At 37.5% G+C, this 15,353-nt stretch overlaps 1 protein-coding gene across 9 annotated transcripts in view; it reads left to right on the plus strand.

Annotated features, from left to right (window-relative positions):
• Positions 1-15,353, plus strand: part of BCAS3 (BCAS3 microtubule associated cell migration factor) — a 733,207-nt gene that overhangs the window by 259,550 nt on the left and 458,304 nt on the right. For all 9 annotated transcript variants that reach the window (XM_030922807.1, XM_030922806.1, XM_030922804.1 and 6 more), the window contains one exon: positions 6,736-6,869. In XM_030922807.1, the coding sequence (XP_030778667.1) occupies positions 6,736-6,869 (134 nt within the window). The remainder of the gene's footprint in view (positions 1-6,735; positions 6,870-15,353) is intronic.

Consider the following 15,353-nt stretch of genomic DNA (forward strand, 5'->3'; position numbering starts at 1 on the left):
AGTTTTACTAATCCAACTTTAATGAGCTATGATATTATGGATTTGTGTAAGCTGAGGAGGTTAAAGCTTTCTCTCAGTACTGGGATTCTGTTTCTTTGCTTTTGTGTTTACAAATTTGGCTGTTAACTTTTCTAAATAATTAGGTAATTTGTAATTTTGTATCTATACAGGTGTTAATTGAAAAGTATTAAATATACAAGCATTAATGCCAAAGTATAAAATTCTTTTATGAGTGATATAATCTGAATTCCTGTAAAGATTTCTATTTGATTCAGCATAATCATGTTTATGTCTCTTTTTGGAAAAGAGTGTGAGTAGCTGGTAGTTTGTCTTCTAGTTCACATGTGTGTATATGATAAAGAACCATACAATTAGGTAGGTGTTATAAATAGGATATGGCAAAAAAGGCAAACCTACTCATGTTTCCAAGATTTTATAGCATATGCCTGGTGAAATTTTGCTACTCTTTAATTTTACTTTTTGGGTTAACCAGCTGACGCCCAGTTGAAAAGACTTATGTTCGTGTGAGGCCACAAAAGCCTTAATGTTCAGTCTCCAGCTACCTTGGATTTTGGAGAACGCTGTGTACCATCAGCAGCTTCAGTCCCCACCCTCTAACGCTAATGCTCATCTATCAAACTTGAGGCTAAGAGTGCGGGAGAGGAAGCTTCCAGATAAACATACAGAAGTGCCTAAACAGCTAATCACTCTAGGCTTCCGCTTCCAGGCCCTATAATTAGAAGTCCTTCTTTTTCCTTGTATTCCCAGATGACGCAAATGCTTTTTGTGGCTTGGCACCTCATTTGGGGCGTGGGTTTAGTTTATGGCCAGGCCAGAGTCTGGTTTAGTCTTCTGATGCAGCATAAATAGTTCTCAAGCCACAGTCTACTCTGTACAAGTTTTTCCTTTTATGTATATGTGCATTTTAACTTGTTTTCTAGAGGAAAAAAAAAGCTTGCTATTTCCCTGGCAGAATGTGTGCAAAAGAGGAAATTGTAAATGGAAAGAAAGCATGTGATTATATAGTCTTATACTAGCTATTTCTTTTTCTCCTTTCTGCCCTTTACATTTTTTATATTATTTTTAAAATTTTGTGAAAAAAGTAAACTTATTGGTGGACCTTAGAAGCCACATTTACATGGAGAAGTGGAATAAAAGTGTTTGAGATAGGATACACAGAAGATAATAGGCATAAGTTTTTAGTGGACATTTTCCTGAAAATTTGAATTTGTTTTACATAATCATAGCTAAACGGAGACGAATGCCAGTTTGAAAAGCTAGGAACATATGGGAAAGTGTTCATTTGTGATTTTCATTTACATGTAAAACAATAATAGTCTTGATTTGGCAAATGAGGACCTTTATTTGAATGCTCATTCTACATAAAGAGGTGTGATTTAAAATGAAATTTAATGAAGTTTATATAGTAGGTGAGGAATATATGTTACAAATGCAAATGCATCTTATTTCCTGTTAGAATGATGTTTCTATTGAATTGTTTGTCAAGTGCAGAAAATTTGTTACAGAGAGGTGGAATCAGAAGATAGTAGTGGATTTATGATCATTCAAACTTACTATAACTCAGCAAAAAGTAGGAGGAGTGGCAAAACACTGTCTACCAATGGACAACAAAGCATTCATGCCTAAACTTAGAAATTCATTGTTTGAGACCGGGTGCGGTGGCTCATGCCAACACTTTGGGAGGCCGAGGTGGGTGGATTGCCTGAGCTCAGGAGTTTGAGACCAGTCTGGGCAACATGGTTGAAACCCCCTCTCTACTAAAATACAAAAAACTAGCCAGGCGTGGCAGCAGTCGCCTCTAGTCCCAGCTACTCGGGAGGCTGTGGCAGAATTGCTTGAACCCAGGAGGCAGAGGTTGCCGTGAGCTGAGATTGCGCCACTGCACTCCAGCCTGGGTAGCAGAGCAAGACTCCATCTCCAGACAAAACAAAACAAATTTATTGTTTGAATAACAATAAGTAAAGAATATAAGCTATGTAAATAACCTCATGATCATAGCTAGATATATAATGAGAAGTAAGGTTATATATATAGTTGCAGGTTTAATAATTTATTAAATTATTTATAATAAATGGCACCTTTCATTTTCTAAGATATATTCTCTTGGAAATAGCCAGGACAGTGGCATCTAGTAGGATATTTTAATATAGTGACGAGAGCTGTACTTATATTTGCCAAAGAAATAGCAAACTCAGATATACTTCATCTTTTCACTGAAGTGACTACCTTGTCTTCCCACAGATGCTTAATATTCTTTCATGCCTTTTTGTTCAACAAAACATTAGTTTAAATGCTTATACTAATGTGATTCTACTTCTTGGAATAGCAAGGTAAATGTACAAACCATCCTTTCCATAGAAAACAATTATGAAACCTAGACAAAATACAACTGAACAGGCACATAAAGTTTATTATTGTGTATTATAATCTCTGGAACAGCCAGTAAAATTTTAATATAAAGAGATATAGGTATAGTTCAAAAGCCCATAGATAAATTATTTATTTTTAACATTCAACACTAAATATTGTTAAAAATAAGTAGTCTCAAAACAGCAAGAAAACATGAGAAGAGAAATAAACAAAACTGAATAAAATGTTGAAATTCGCATGTCATGAAAATTGAATATTACAAATAAATAGTCCCAAAACAGCAAGAAAACATGACAAAAGAAATAAAAAACAGAAACAAGACAAGCAGAAATAATAATAAAGTGGTAGACCTAAATCCAGCCCTACCAGTATGAACTAAATATGAATAAACTACAAACACCAATTAAAAGGCAGTGATTTGATTGAAAGAGAGTGAGCAAGTCTGAGAGCACCCAACTGTTATCTAAAAGAAGCCTAGATTGATAGATATAGAGTAGAAGAATGGAAAATATATATCATGCAAGTACCAATCAAAACAAAGTTGGAATGGTGAAATTAATATTGGAAAAAAGTAGACTTCAGAGCAAGGAAAATAACCAGAGTTAAATCATGTTAAAAGGGTTAATTGACCAAGACGTCATACAATCCTAAATATGCATGAACCTTGCTCTAAAATTTAGGAAGCGAATATGACTTAGGAAAACTACTTATGTCCACAATTATACTTGGAGACTCCTACTCAGTCATGGAACAGAAAGCAGTCAGTCAGTAAGGAAATTGAAGATGCAAACATCTCTACCAATTCTATACCTTTCTAGAATATATTCTAGGTGTTCAAGTGTATATGGAACAAGGATCATATTTTGAACCATAAAACAAACTTTAACAAATGTAAAATAAGTAACTTCTTGTCATAATGAAATTATACTGGCAATAATATCTGAAAGATATCTGGAAAATATCCAAATATTTGGTAACAAAACAATATACCTTTAACCCGCGAGCAAAAGAGGAAGCAACTAGGAAACATTTAAAACTGAATGTAAATGAAATTGCAGCGTATCCAAATCTGTTACATTTAGCTAAGCAGGCTTAGAGGGACATTTATACCTATATGTGCTTACTCCAGAAAAGAAGAAAGTTCCTGAAACAATAAGCTGCTCCCGTAAGAATCTCAAAAAAAGGAAGAGCAAATGAACCCAAAACAAGGAGAATAAAGGAAATAATAAATATAGTAACAGAAATCAGTGAAATTGAAAAGAGAAAAACAGAAAGTTATGAAACCGAATAGGTTAACCTTAAAAAGACCTTCCCAGACTGGTGAAGAAAAAAACAGAGAAGACACAAATTACCAATATTGTGAATGAAAAAGTGAATATCATTAATGTCTCTACAGATATTAAAAAGGATGCATTCCTTGAATTACAGAAAGTAATTCGTCAAAGAAGAAATTTTAAATTAAGAAAATTAACAAAATATTTAATGGTAGTTAAAAATAAAAATCTTCGAAAATAGGCCCAAATATTTTTACTTGAAAATTCCATTGAACATTTAACGAAGAAATAATAGCAATCCTGCATATTTTTTTTCTAGAAAACAGCAGAGTAGGGAGCGTTCCCATTTGATTCTTTGAGGCCTGGATTGTCCTAAATAGCAAAATCAGCCAAACACACTGTTAGAAAAGAAAACTACAAACCAGTATTTCTCAGGGACACAGATATGAAAATATTCAAGAAAATATTAGAAAATTGAATCTAGCTGCTTATAATAAAGCATAGTGACCAAATGAGACTTATCCCAAGAATGCAAGACATGTTCAACATTTGATAATCAATTATTGTTAGAATTCACTATATTAATAGATTTAAAAAGAGAAGCCACATAACCATTTCAATAGATGAAGGAAAGCACTTGAAAAATTCGATTTTCTTTCATTATAAAAACTCTCAGCATATTTCACGAAGGGCTTTTACAAAAAACCTATACTTAATGTCATACTTAAAGATTGAATGCTTTCCTCCTATAACACAGAAATCTCTCCTCACTATTTCTGCTTGCCTCCACAAATGCAGTAAGTCGAGAAAATTGAAGAAAAGGCATGTAGATCAGAAAGGAAGAAATGAAACTGCCTGTTCCTAAACTACATAATTGTCATCAAAGAAAATTCACGTACTGTATAAACCCCTAGAACTTGCAGGAAACATATGTTGTCAAGATAAAAAATCATCAATTTTATCTCTATGTACTAGCAAGCAAAAATTGATCATTAAAATTTTAAAAATAATACCATTTACAATAACTCTAAAAGACAATATTTTCAGAATCTGCATGTCAAACAAAAAGAAAAATAAGTCAAAATAAATCTAAATCAAAAACAAAAAGAAAAAGAAGTCAAAATAGATCTAAATCAAGAAATATGCTGTGTTAATAGATGAGAAGACACAATATTAGGATATCAGTTGTCCCCAAATTAATTTATTGCACTCAAGCAGTTCCCTCAAAATCCTAAACAAGAATGACTAAAATAATGTTGAAAAAGGCAGGAAAAGGCTCATTTTACCTGATTTCAAGATTTTCTGTGAAGTTGCAGTAACCAAGAGTGTGGTATTAGTGAATGTATAGACACAGAAATTGATTTAATAGAACTTCAAAATATAGGCCTTGGCCTGGCATGGTAGTTCACACCTGTATTCCCAGCACTTTGGGAGGCTGAGGTGGTGGATCTCTTGAGACCAGGAATTTGAGACCAGCCTGGCCAACATGGCAAAACTCCGTCTCTACTAAAAATACAAAAATTAGCCAGGCATGGTGGTGCACACCTGTAGCCCCAGCTACTTGGGAAGCTGAGGCAGGAGAATCAGTTGAACCCAGGAAGTGGAAGTTGCAGTGAGCCAAGAATGCACAACTGCACTCCAGGCTGGGTGACAGAGCGAGACTGTCTCAAAAGAAAAAAAAAAAATGTCGGGTATGGTGGGTCGCGCCTGTAATCCCAGCACTTTGGGAGGCTGAGTCCAGTGGATCACAAGGTCAGGCAGGAGATTGAGACCATCCTGGCTAACACTGTGAAATCTCGTCTCTACTAAAAATACAAAAAATTAGCCGGGCGTGGTGGCAGGTGCCTGTAGTCCCAGCTACTTGGGAGGCTGAGGGAGGAGAATGGCGTGAACCTGGGAGGCGGAGCTTGCCGAGATCGTGCCACTGCACTCCAGCGTGGGCAACAGAGTGAGACTCCGTCTCAAAAAACAATAGGCCTACACAAATATTGCCAATTGATCCTTGGCAAGTTGACAGTGTTACTTCAATGGAGAAGGGACAGTGTCTTCAAGAAGTCTTTCTGGAACAATTGGAAATCTTCTGCAAAAAAGTTAACCTTATCCATGTTTTGTATAGGATCCTTGCCATATAACTTGTTGTATAAGGTCCCCACACCTTATACAAATATTAAAATGATGACAGGTCTAAATGTCAAACATAAAATTATGAAACTTTTATGAGGAAACAGAAGATCTTTGTGACCTTGGGTTAGGCAAAGAATTCTTAGCTGTGACATCTCATCAAAATTAAGAACTTTCCCTGTAATAGGCTCTATTGACATTTTCAATAAATATCATGGTGAATTAAGTACAGGAAGTAGTAGTTGGATCAGTAGATAAATTGGAGCGTAGAATTAAAGTTTGAAGAAACTGCAAAAGAGAGAGTTCCATGGGGGTATGCCATTTTCACGTTCTTTGTTTTGAAAAATGATTGTGGCTGGGCATGCTGGCTCATACCCGTAATCTCAGAGCTTTGGGAGGCCACGACAGAAGGATTGCTTGAGGCCCAGAGTTCGAGACCAGCCTGGGCAACATGGTGAGACCCTGTCTCTACAAAAATAAAAGAAAATTAGCCAGGCATGGTGGCATGTGCTTGTAGTCCCAGCTACTTGGGAGGCTGAGGCAGGAGGATCACTTGAGCCCAGGAATTTGCAGCTGCAGTGAGCTGTGATCAGGTACCTGCACCTCAGCCTGGGCAACAGAGTGAGATTCTGCCTCAGGAAAAAAATAAAATACAATTATGAATTCTGTGAATCCAGGAATATCAAACTTCTCTCTGCTAGTTTTACAGGAATACCGTAATACTTGCACATGTAGTGTTTGTACCTTGCTGATACACTGATGTGTCATTAAGCTTGGTATTCCCATGAAAAAGATACTTTGTTTTACTTTTTTTTTTTGTAAAGTTTCTTGTAGCCTTGGTAATTTTTTTCCCTTTGGTAATATTTTAAATATTGTGAGTAGCTTTTTAGAATATTTCATCCACATACATAATCATTTTTATTTTTACCCTTTGTTTTTTGTCTTCCAGGAATGCTTCTAGTCACAACAGATACCCTTGGCCATGACTTTCATGTCTTCCAAATTCTGACTCATCCTTGGTCCTCATCGCAATGTGCTGTCCACCATCTGTATACTCTTCACAGGGGAGAAACTGAAGCCAAAGTAAGCTGTATAATTTTTCAGAAGGCGATTTCTTGGTGTGATATGACATCTACTCTAGCTGGTCATTTATATCACATTGTAGCTTAATGTTGATGTTTGTGAGAAAATATTGCTCTCTATGATAGCATGGGTTAGATAATTAGGGAAAAATTCCATTTTGACCCAGTAAATACATGAGCACTAGATGAATATTTTTTTGTTTAAAAATTCAACGAATTTTGATAAAACAGTAGTGCTGTTTATCCTGCTCTTCCCAACCCGAGACCATTTCTTGCCCCAGAGAAAACTCCTGTCATTCATTTACTGTCTCTCCAGACCTTTTACCAGGCATTTGGATTCTGTGTACATAAATATGTATGTGCATACATACACACACATACATGTAAACATGGACATATTCATATATACAAAAATAGTTTAATGATGAATATGGATATATGGATACAGTGGAGGGTAGTGAGAACCAGTTATGCACATCCCTCCTTGGCACGGTGTTTAGTGATATATTGATTGCGTGAAATCACCCATGTTGGGACTATTTGATCATGAAAATTTGCAAACACTACAAATCAGGGCTTTTTCCTCAGAGAGCTAGATTTTAAACATTTACCAGCCAATAATCATGTGCACGTGCATGGGTACGCATATGTTCATATGCATCATTTGCTGAGCACTTGTATCAGGCACCATGCCAAGTGCTTCACATACATTTCATATTCTTTTTTAATTTTTAATTTTTATTTATTTTTATTTTTATTTCTTGAGTCGGAGTCTTGCTCTGTTGCTCAGGCTGCATTGCAATGATGCCGCGATCTTCGCCTCCCTTCAACCTCCGCCTCCCAGGTTAAAGCAATTTTCCTGCCTCAGCCTCCCGACTAGCTAAGATTACAGGCACCTGCAACCACGCCTGGCTAATTTCTGTGTTTTTAGTAGAGACGGTGTTTCACCGTATTGGCTAGGATGATCTCTTGACCAGGCTGGTCTCAAACTCCTGACCTCGTGATCTGCCCGCCGCGGCCTCCCAAAGTGCTGGGATTATAGGCATGAGCCACTGTGCCTGGCCCACATATATTTAATATTCTTAATATGACATGGTAGATACTGTATGTTGTCTTAATAGCTTAAAATCTCCAATACCTTTTGCTCATACCTTATATGCATTTGCCAGTATAACACTGTGTATATGTTATTCTACAAGATAGCCATTTGACCCTACTCTATTTATTGACTAGCCTATCATTTTCCAGCTGTCTAAAGTGATGTTTCTCTTGAATTCCCACTAAAATAAATGACTGTAATGGATTGAAATGTCTTAAATTCAGAGAACTTAAACACTAATAGTTTAGAAGAATATGTTTGAAACAGCATTAGGCATTACTCTAGGTTGCTTGTTTACTAACTCACTCTGAAAACTGATAAACCAAAAATACACAGTGTCTACCCCACTTTTCTTGTATCAATTGAATAAGACAAGTAGTTGATGAGGGAAAGTTTTTCCATTGAAATATTCTTTTTCCTTTTTTTCCCTCAAGATAGAGTCTTGCTCTGTTGCCCAAACTGGAGTGCAGTGGCACGATCTCGGCTCACTGCAACCGTCACCTCCTGAGTTCAAGCAGTTCTCCTACCTCAGCATCCCAAGTAGCTGGGATTATAGGCATGTGTCACCATGCCCAGCTAATTTTTGTATTTTTAGCAGAGAAGGGGTTTCACCATGTTGGCCAGACTGGTCTTGAACTTCTGATCTCGTGATCCACCCGCCTTGGCCTCCCAAAGTGCTGGGATTACAGGTGTGAGCCACTGCACCCAGCCTCACTGAAATATTCTAATGTAAAACGAGCTTAAGTAAAATTTTAAAAATTATTTTTAAAGTTTCTTATATAATTATTATTATGATTATTATATTATTTTGAGGACAAGGTCTTGCTCTGTTGTCCAGGCTGGAGTGCAGTGGCAGGATCATAGCTGAGTACAGCCTTTACCTCCTGGGCTCAAGTGATCCCCCTGTCTCAGCCTCCCAAGTAGCTGAGACTACAGGTACATGCCATCACACCTGGCAATTTTTTCAATTTGTTCTCTTTTTTTGTAGAGATGACACTGTGTTGTCTCACTGTGTTGCCCAGGCCAGTCTCAACCTCCTGAGTTCAAGTGATCCTCCTGCCTCAGCCTCCCAAAGTGCTGGAATTGCAGGTGTGAGTCACCACTATGGCCTATTCTTAATTTTTGTGGGTACATAATAGTTGTACAAATTTATGGGGTACTTGTGATATTTTGATACAGGCATACAATATGTAATGATCTCGTCTGACTAATTGGGATATCCATCACCTCAAACATTTATTGTTTCTTTGTGTTGGGAACATTCTAAATCCACTCTTCTAATTATTTTGAAATATACAATAAATTATTGTTAACTATGGTTACTTTTCCACCAAACAAACAAATCAGCTTCTAGATATAGTTAGCACTTTGGAGAAAATACAGAAATAGAGGGATAAGGTAAACAACACCATGAAAATGCAACTAGCCAACTCTAAAATATGGGAAGTTCTATGTTACAAATATGATTTGATTTCTTTAACAAATAATTTAACGGGAAAATAAAAGTGATGTGTGGTGGGGGAAAGGTGAACTGTTAAAATTTGAAGGAGACTTTGGAGAGTATCATCTAAGCACAAAGCGTGGACCTTATTTAAATCCTCTTTCACACAAACCAAATATAGAAAGATATTTTTCAGAGAAGTGGTGAGCTTTTTACATTTGACTTACTAGATATTGTTTATTATTACATATTATGTAGATAATATTATTAGATATTCAAGAATTTAAAGTCTTTATTTTTTAGTGATGCAAAAGTATTTACAGATGTCTGGAATTTGCTTTGAAATGATCTAGCAGCAGGGGAGGGGAGGGTTGGTTAGATAATAGGACAAATAAGTGACAGTAGAAAATAGAGGGATGGTTATGTTGATTATAAGAGACTTAAAATACACATTGAATAAATGCATCGTGAAAATTTTGTTTGGACCCTGATCTAAATAAAGTATGAAGAGACATTATTTGAGACAGTTGGAGAAAATTGACCATGAACGAGGTTTTTTTTTTTTTGAGACAGAGCCTCACTCTGTTGCCCAGACTGGAGTGCAATGGTACGATCTCGGCTCACTGCAACTTCCACCTCCCGGGTTCAAGCAATTCTCATGCCTCAGCCTCCCAAGTAGCTGGGATTACAGGCATGCACCAACAGGCCCGGCTAATTTTTGTATTTTTAGTATAGACGGAGTTTCACCATGTTAGTCAGGCAGGTCCTGAACTCCTGACCTCTTGATCCACCCACCTCAGCCTCCCAAAGTGCTGGGATTACAGGCGTGAGCCCGCACCCGGCCCAAACGAGGTATTATATGACATTTATCAGGTATAACTAGTTTGCTGTGTATGTAATTGTGTATCTGTTTTGTAGAGACAGAGTCTCACCGTGTTGCCCAGGCTAGTCTTGAACTCTTGGGTTCCCACCTCGGTCTTCCAAAGTGTTGGCATAAGCCACTGCATATTGCCTTGTAACTAATTTTTTTAAAGTCATTATTTATTAGGCGTGTATTCTGAATTATTTACAGGTGAACAGATGTGATATCTCTAATGTGCTTTAAAATATTCTAGCAAAACAAACAATGAGATAGAGTCAACAGATTTGCAAAGTGTTAATTACTGAAGTTGAATGATGTCCACGTAGGTGGGTCATGTTAATATTCTCTATACTTTTGTGTATGTTTGGAAATTTCTCTAATAGGAAGCAAAAACAACACCCTTCACCAACTTTTTTACTTACTTGAGCTTTATGACTTGATTTATTGTTCATTTTCAAAAGCTTTCCCAGCTGTTGTGTTTTAGAGTGACCTTATTGCGTTACATAGTGAATCCTGTGGAGATTTTTATTTAAACTGCGTTGAAATTACATTTTAATACAATTAGAACTGACATCTTTATGTTGTGGAAGTTTTGCAGCTAGGAATTGTAACATTTTAAAGTTTGTCATTCCTGTGGTATGGCAAACCTATTGATAATTTTGTATTGAATTTGTGTCTGCCTGCTTTGCTAGATTCTCTTGTAAGATCAAGTAGTTTTTCAGTAAATTGTCTTGGAATTTCCAAGTGGAATACATTTTCTGAAAATTAATATCTTTTTTAAATTTTTCTCTTATATTGGCTAGGAATTCTAAAATATTATGCAACTATATTAGTGATAGCTATATTCTTTGCTTTTTGAATAATATCTTTTGTTTGACTTCATTGTTTTGCTTTATTTCTTGCATTTTTTTCATGATATAAGTAATACATAATAACATTTTGGAGGTAAATTTTAGACAATCTCGAAATACATGGAACAAAAGCATCAAAGTTACCTGACCCATTAACCTTGGCACCCATAGCTGCTTTGCTTGTCGGTCTGTTGTGCCTTCTTAAGATCCCCATAATATTTATGTAGATGAAATTGTTCTTAACAGTGCAGTGGTATTATATCTTTTTCAGTTATTATCCTGGCACTAGAGATCGGCGGATTTAAAAAAATGATTTTACTTAACTTTTTTAAGTTGAGTTCTAGCATTTAAAGATCAATAGTTCTTAAAAGCTATGTATGTTTATTTCTAATTAATATCTAGAGGAAAATCCAACTGACTGATTGATAGGGTCTTGGCATTCCCTTTTCTTTTCTTTTTTTTGAAACGGAGTCTTACTCTGTCACCCAGGCTGGAGTGTAGTGGTGCGATCTTGGCTCACTGCAGCTTCTGTCCCCCGGGTTCAAGCAGTTCTCCTGCCTCAGCACCCCCGAGTAGCTGGGACTATAGGCACCCGCCACCACACCTGGCTAATTTTTGTATTTTTGGTAGAGACAAGGTTTCACCATGTTGGCCAGGCTGGTCTTGAACTCCTGACCTCAGGTGGTTCACCCGCCTCAGCCTCCCAAAGTGCTGGGATTATAGACGTGAGCCACCGCACCTGGCCGGGTCTTGGCATTTTCATAGTCCAAGTTCTATTTGAATTAATTCATCAGCTTTAATTAAAATGTTAAAATCTTGAATTTGTATCCCTTTTTTATATTTTTCCTGCTTTTTGTGTTCTTGTTGCTACAGTTTAGGAAAGACTAAAGACCGGAAATGGGTTTGCACATTTTTCTTTATCTCTGTTATTTTACTCTCAGGCTGAACTGGGAAGTCTTATCTTTTCAATTGTTTTTTTTTTTTTTTAAGCGGAGTCTCGCTCTGTCGCCCGGGCTGGAGTGCAGTGGCCGGATCTCAGCTCACTGCAAGCTCCGCCTCCCAGGTTTACCCCATTCTCCTGCCTCAGCCTCCCTAGTAGCTGGGACTACAGGCGCCCGCCACCTCGCCCGGCTAGTTTTTTTGTATTTTTTAGTAGAGACGAGGTTTCACAGTGTTAGCCAGGATGGTCTCGATCTCCTGACCTCGTGATCCGCCCGTCTCGGCCTCCCAAAGTGCTGGCATTACAGGCTCGAGCCACCGCGCCCGGCATCTTTTCAATTTTTTAAAAATTATTTTTAAACTTTTTGTTTTTTCTTTTGAGACAGAGTCTTGCTCTGTTGTCCAGGCTGGAGTGCAGTGTCTAGATCTCGACTCACTGAAACCTCTGCCTCCTGGGTTCAGGTGATTCTCCTGTCGTAGCCTCCCGAGTAGCTGGGATTACAGGTGCCCAACAGCATGCGCAGTTAATTTTTTGTGTTTTTAGTAGAGATGGGGTTCCTCTATGTTGGTGAGCTGGTCTCAAACTCCTGATCTTGGGTGATCCGCCTGCCTTGGCCTTCCAAAGTGCTGGGATTACAGGCATGAGCCACTGTGCCTGGCCTAAACTTTTATTTTAAATTCAAGGGTACATATGCGGGTTTATTATGTAGGTATATTCGTGTCATGGGGGTTTGTTGTACAGATTATTTTGCCATTCAGGTACTAGGCCTAGTATCCAATAGTTATTTTTTTCTGATCCTCTCCCTCCTCCCATCCTCCACCCTCAAGCAGGCCCCAGTGTCTGTTGTTCCCTCTATCTATCCATGTGTTCTCATCGTTTAGCTTCCACTTATAAGTGAGAACATGCAGTATTTGGTTTTCTGTTCCTGTATTAGTTTGCTAAGGATAATGGTCTCCAGCTCCATCCATGTTCTTGCAAAAGACGTGATCTCATTCTGTTTTGTGACTGCATATTATTCCATGGTGTCTATGTACCACATTTTCTTTATCCAGTCTGCCATCGATAAGCATTTAGGTAGATTCCATGTCTTTGCTATTAGGAATAGTACTGCAGTGAACATACACATGCATGTATCTTTATGGTGGAATGATTGATATCCCCTTGTGTATATACCCAGGAATGGGATTGTGCTGGGTTGAATGGCGGTGCTGTTTTTAGCTCTTTGAGGAATACACACCCTGCATTCCCCAGTGATGGAACTAACTTACACTCTAACAGTGTATAGCATTCCCTTTTCTTTCTTTCTTTTTTTTTTTGAAATGGAGTCTCGCTCTGTCGCCCAGGCTGGAGTGCAGTGGCGCAACCTCGGCTCACTGCAAACTCTGCCTCCTGGGTTCACGCCATACTCCTGCCTCGGCCTCCCAAGTAGCTGGGACTACAGGTGCCCGCCACCATGTCCAGCTAATTTTTTTGTATTTTCAGTAGAGATGGGGTTTCACCGTGTTAGTCAGGATGGTCTTGATCTCCTGACCTCGTGATCCGCCTGCCCCGGACTCCCAAAGTGCTGGGATTACAAGCATGAGAAGAGTTCCCTTTTCTCCACAACCTCACCAGCATCTGTTATGTTTTGACTTTTTAAAAATAGCCATTCTGGCTGGTGTGAGATGGTTTATCCTGGTTTTGATTTACATTTCTCTAATAATAGTCTTTTGAAAAGTGTCTGTTCATGTCCTTTGCCCACTATTTAATGGGGTTTTTTTTCTTGTAAATTTGTTTAAGGTTCTTATAGATGCTGGATATTAGACTTTTGTCAGATGCGTAGTTTGCAGATATTTTCTCCCATTCTATAAATTGTCTGTTTACTATGTTGATGGTTTGTTTTGCTGTGCAGAAGCTCTTTAGTTTAATTGGAACCTATTTGTCAATTTTTTGCTTTTGTTGTGATTGCTTTTGGTGGCTTTGTCATGAAATCTTTGCCAGTTCCTGTGTCCAGAATGGTATTGCCTAGGTTGTCTTCTGGAATTTTTATAGTTTTGAGTTTTATATTTGAGTCTTTAATTCATCTTGAGTAGTTTTTTTTTTTTTTTTTTTTTTTTGAGACAAAGTCTCGCTCTTGTTGCCCAGGCTGGAGTGCAATGACGCCATCTTGGCTCACTGCAACCTCCGCCTCCCCAGTTCAGGTGATTCTCCTGCCTCAGCCTCCTGAGTAGCTGGGCTTAGGGGTACATGCCACCATGTCCAGCTAATTTTTGTATTTTTAGTAGAGATGGGGTTTCACTATGTTGGCTAGGCTCATCTCGAATTCCTGACCTTAGGCAATCCACCTGTCTTGGCCTCCCAAAGTGCTGGGATTACAGGCATGAGCCACCAGAGTTGATTTTTTATATGATGTAAGGAAGGGGTTCAGTTTCAACCTTCTGCATATGGCTAGCCAGTTATCCCAGAACCATTTATTGAATAGGGAGTCCTTTCCCCATTGCTTGTTTTTGTCAGTTTTGTTGAAGATCAGATGGTTGTACGTATGTGGCCTTATTTCTGGACTCTCTAGTCTGTTCCATTGGTCTGTGTGTCTGTTTTTGTATCAGTACCATGCTGTTTTGCTTATCACAGTCCTGTAGTATAGTTTGAAGTCGGGTAACATGATGCCTCCAGCTTGTTCTTTTTGCTTAGGATTACCTTGGCTATTTGGGCTCTTTTTTGGTTTTATATGAATTTTAGAATGGTTTGGAAATCTTATCATTTTAGAAAATTGTGGTGAAATGCAAAAAAAAAAAAAAAAATCCATCATTGTTACCATTTTAAAGCATACAATTCAATGGTACTAATTCACACTGTTATGCATCCATCACCATCATCTAGGTAATCTTAGCCTTTAGCATTGAATGACTTTTCTAAGCTATCACCGTTTAACATTTTACCCATACCAGTAAGCAGTTCCTCGATTAGAGAAAAACTAGCAAATGGAATTTTAGTCATTAACACAGTATCTTATCATTTCTTCTGATGTTCCCATCAGACAAATTATTATTATTTATATAATAAAACATTATTTATCTAGTGTTCCCATCAGGCAAATTTATTTCAGGCAAATAAATTATTATTATTTATGAAATTTTAATTCATTCATGAGTAAATATGGGAATAGTTAACATCTCATACATATAATGCCCAATTTCTTTCTTCTAGATTAAATACTTAAAATATTTTTACCTTCTTGAGGGTAAGGATTATTATATCTGCTTTATTCTTCACCAAAAGTTCCTACAATGCATACTTTTAAAGTTCCTACTGA

The sequence above is a fragment of the Rhinopithecus roxellana genome, chromosome 19 (genome assembly GCF_007565055.1).
Source record: "Rhinopithecus roxellana isolate Shanxi Qingling chromosome 19, ASM756505v1, whole genome shotgun sequence".
Lineage (NCBI taxonomy): Eukaryota > Metazoa > Chordata > Mammalia > Primates > Cercopithecidae > Rhinopithecus > Rhinopithecus roxellana.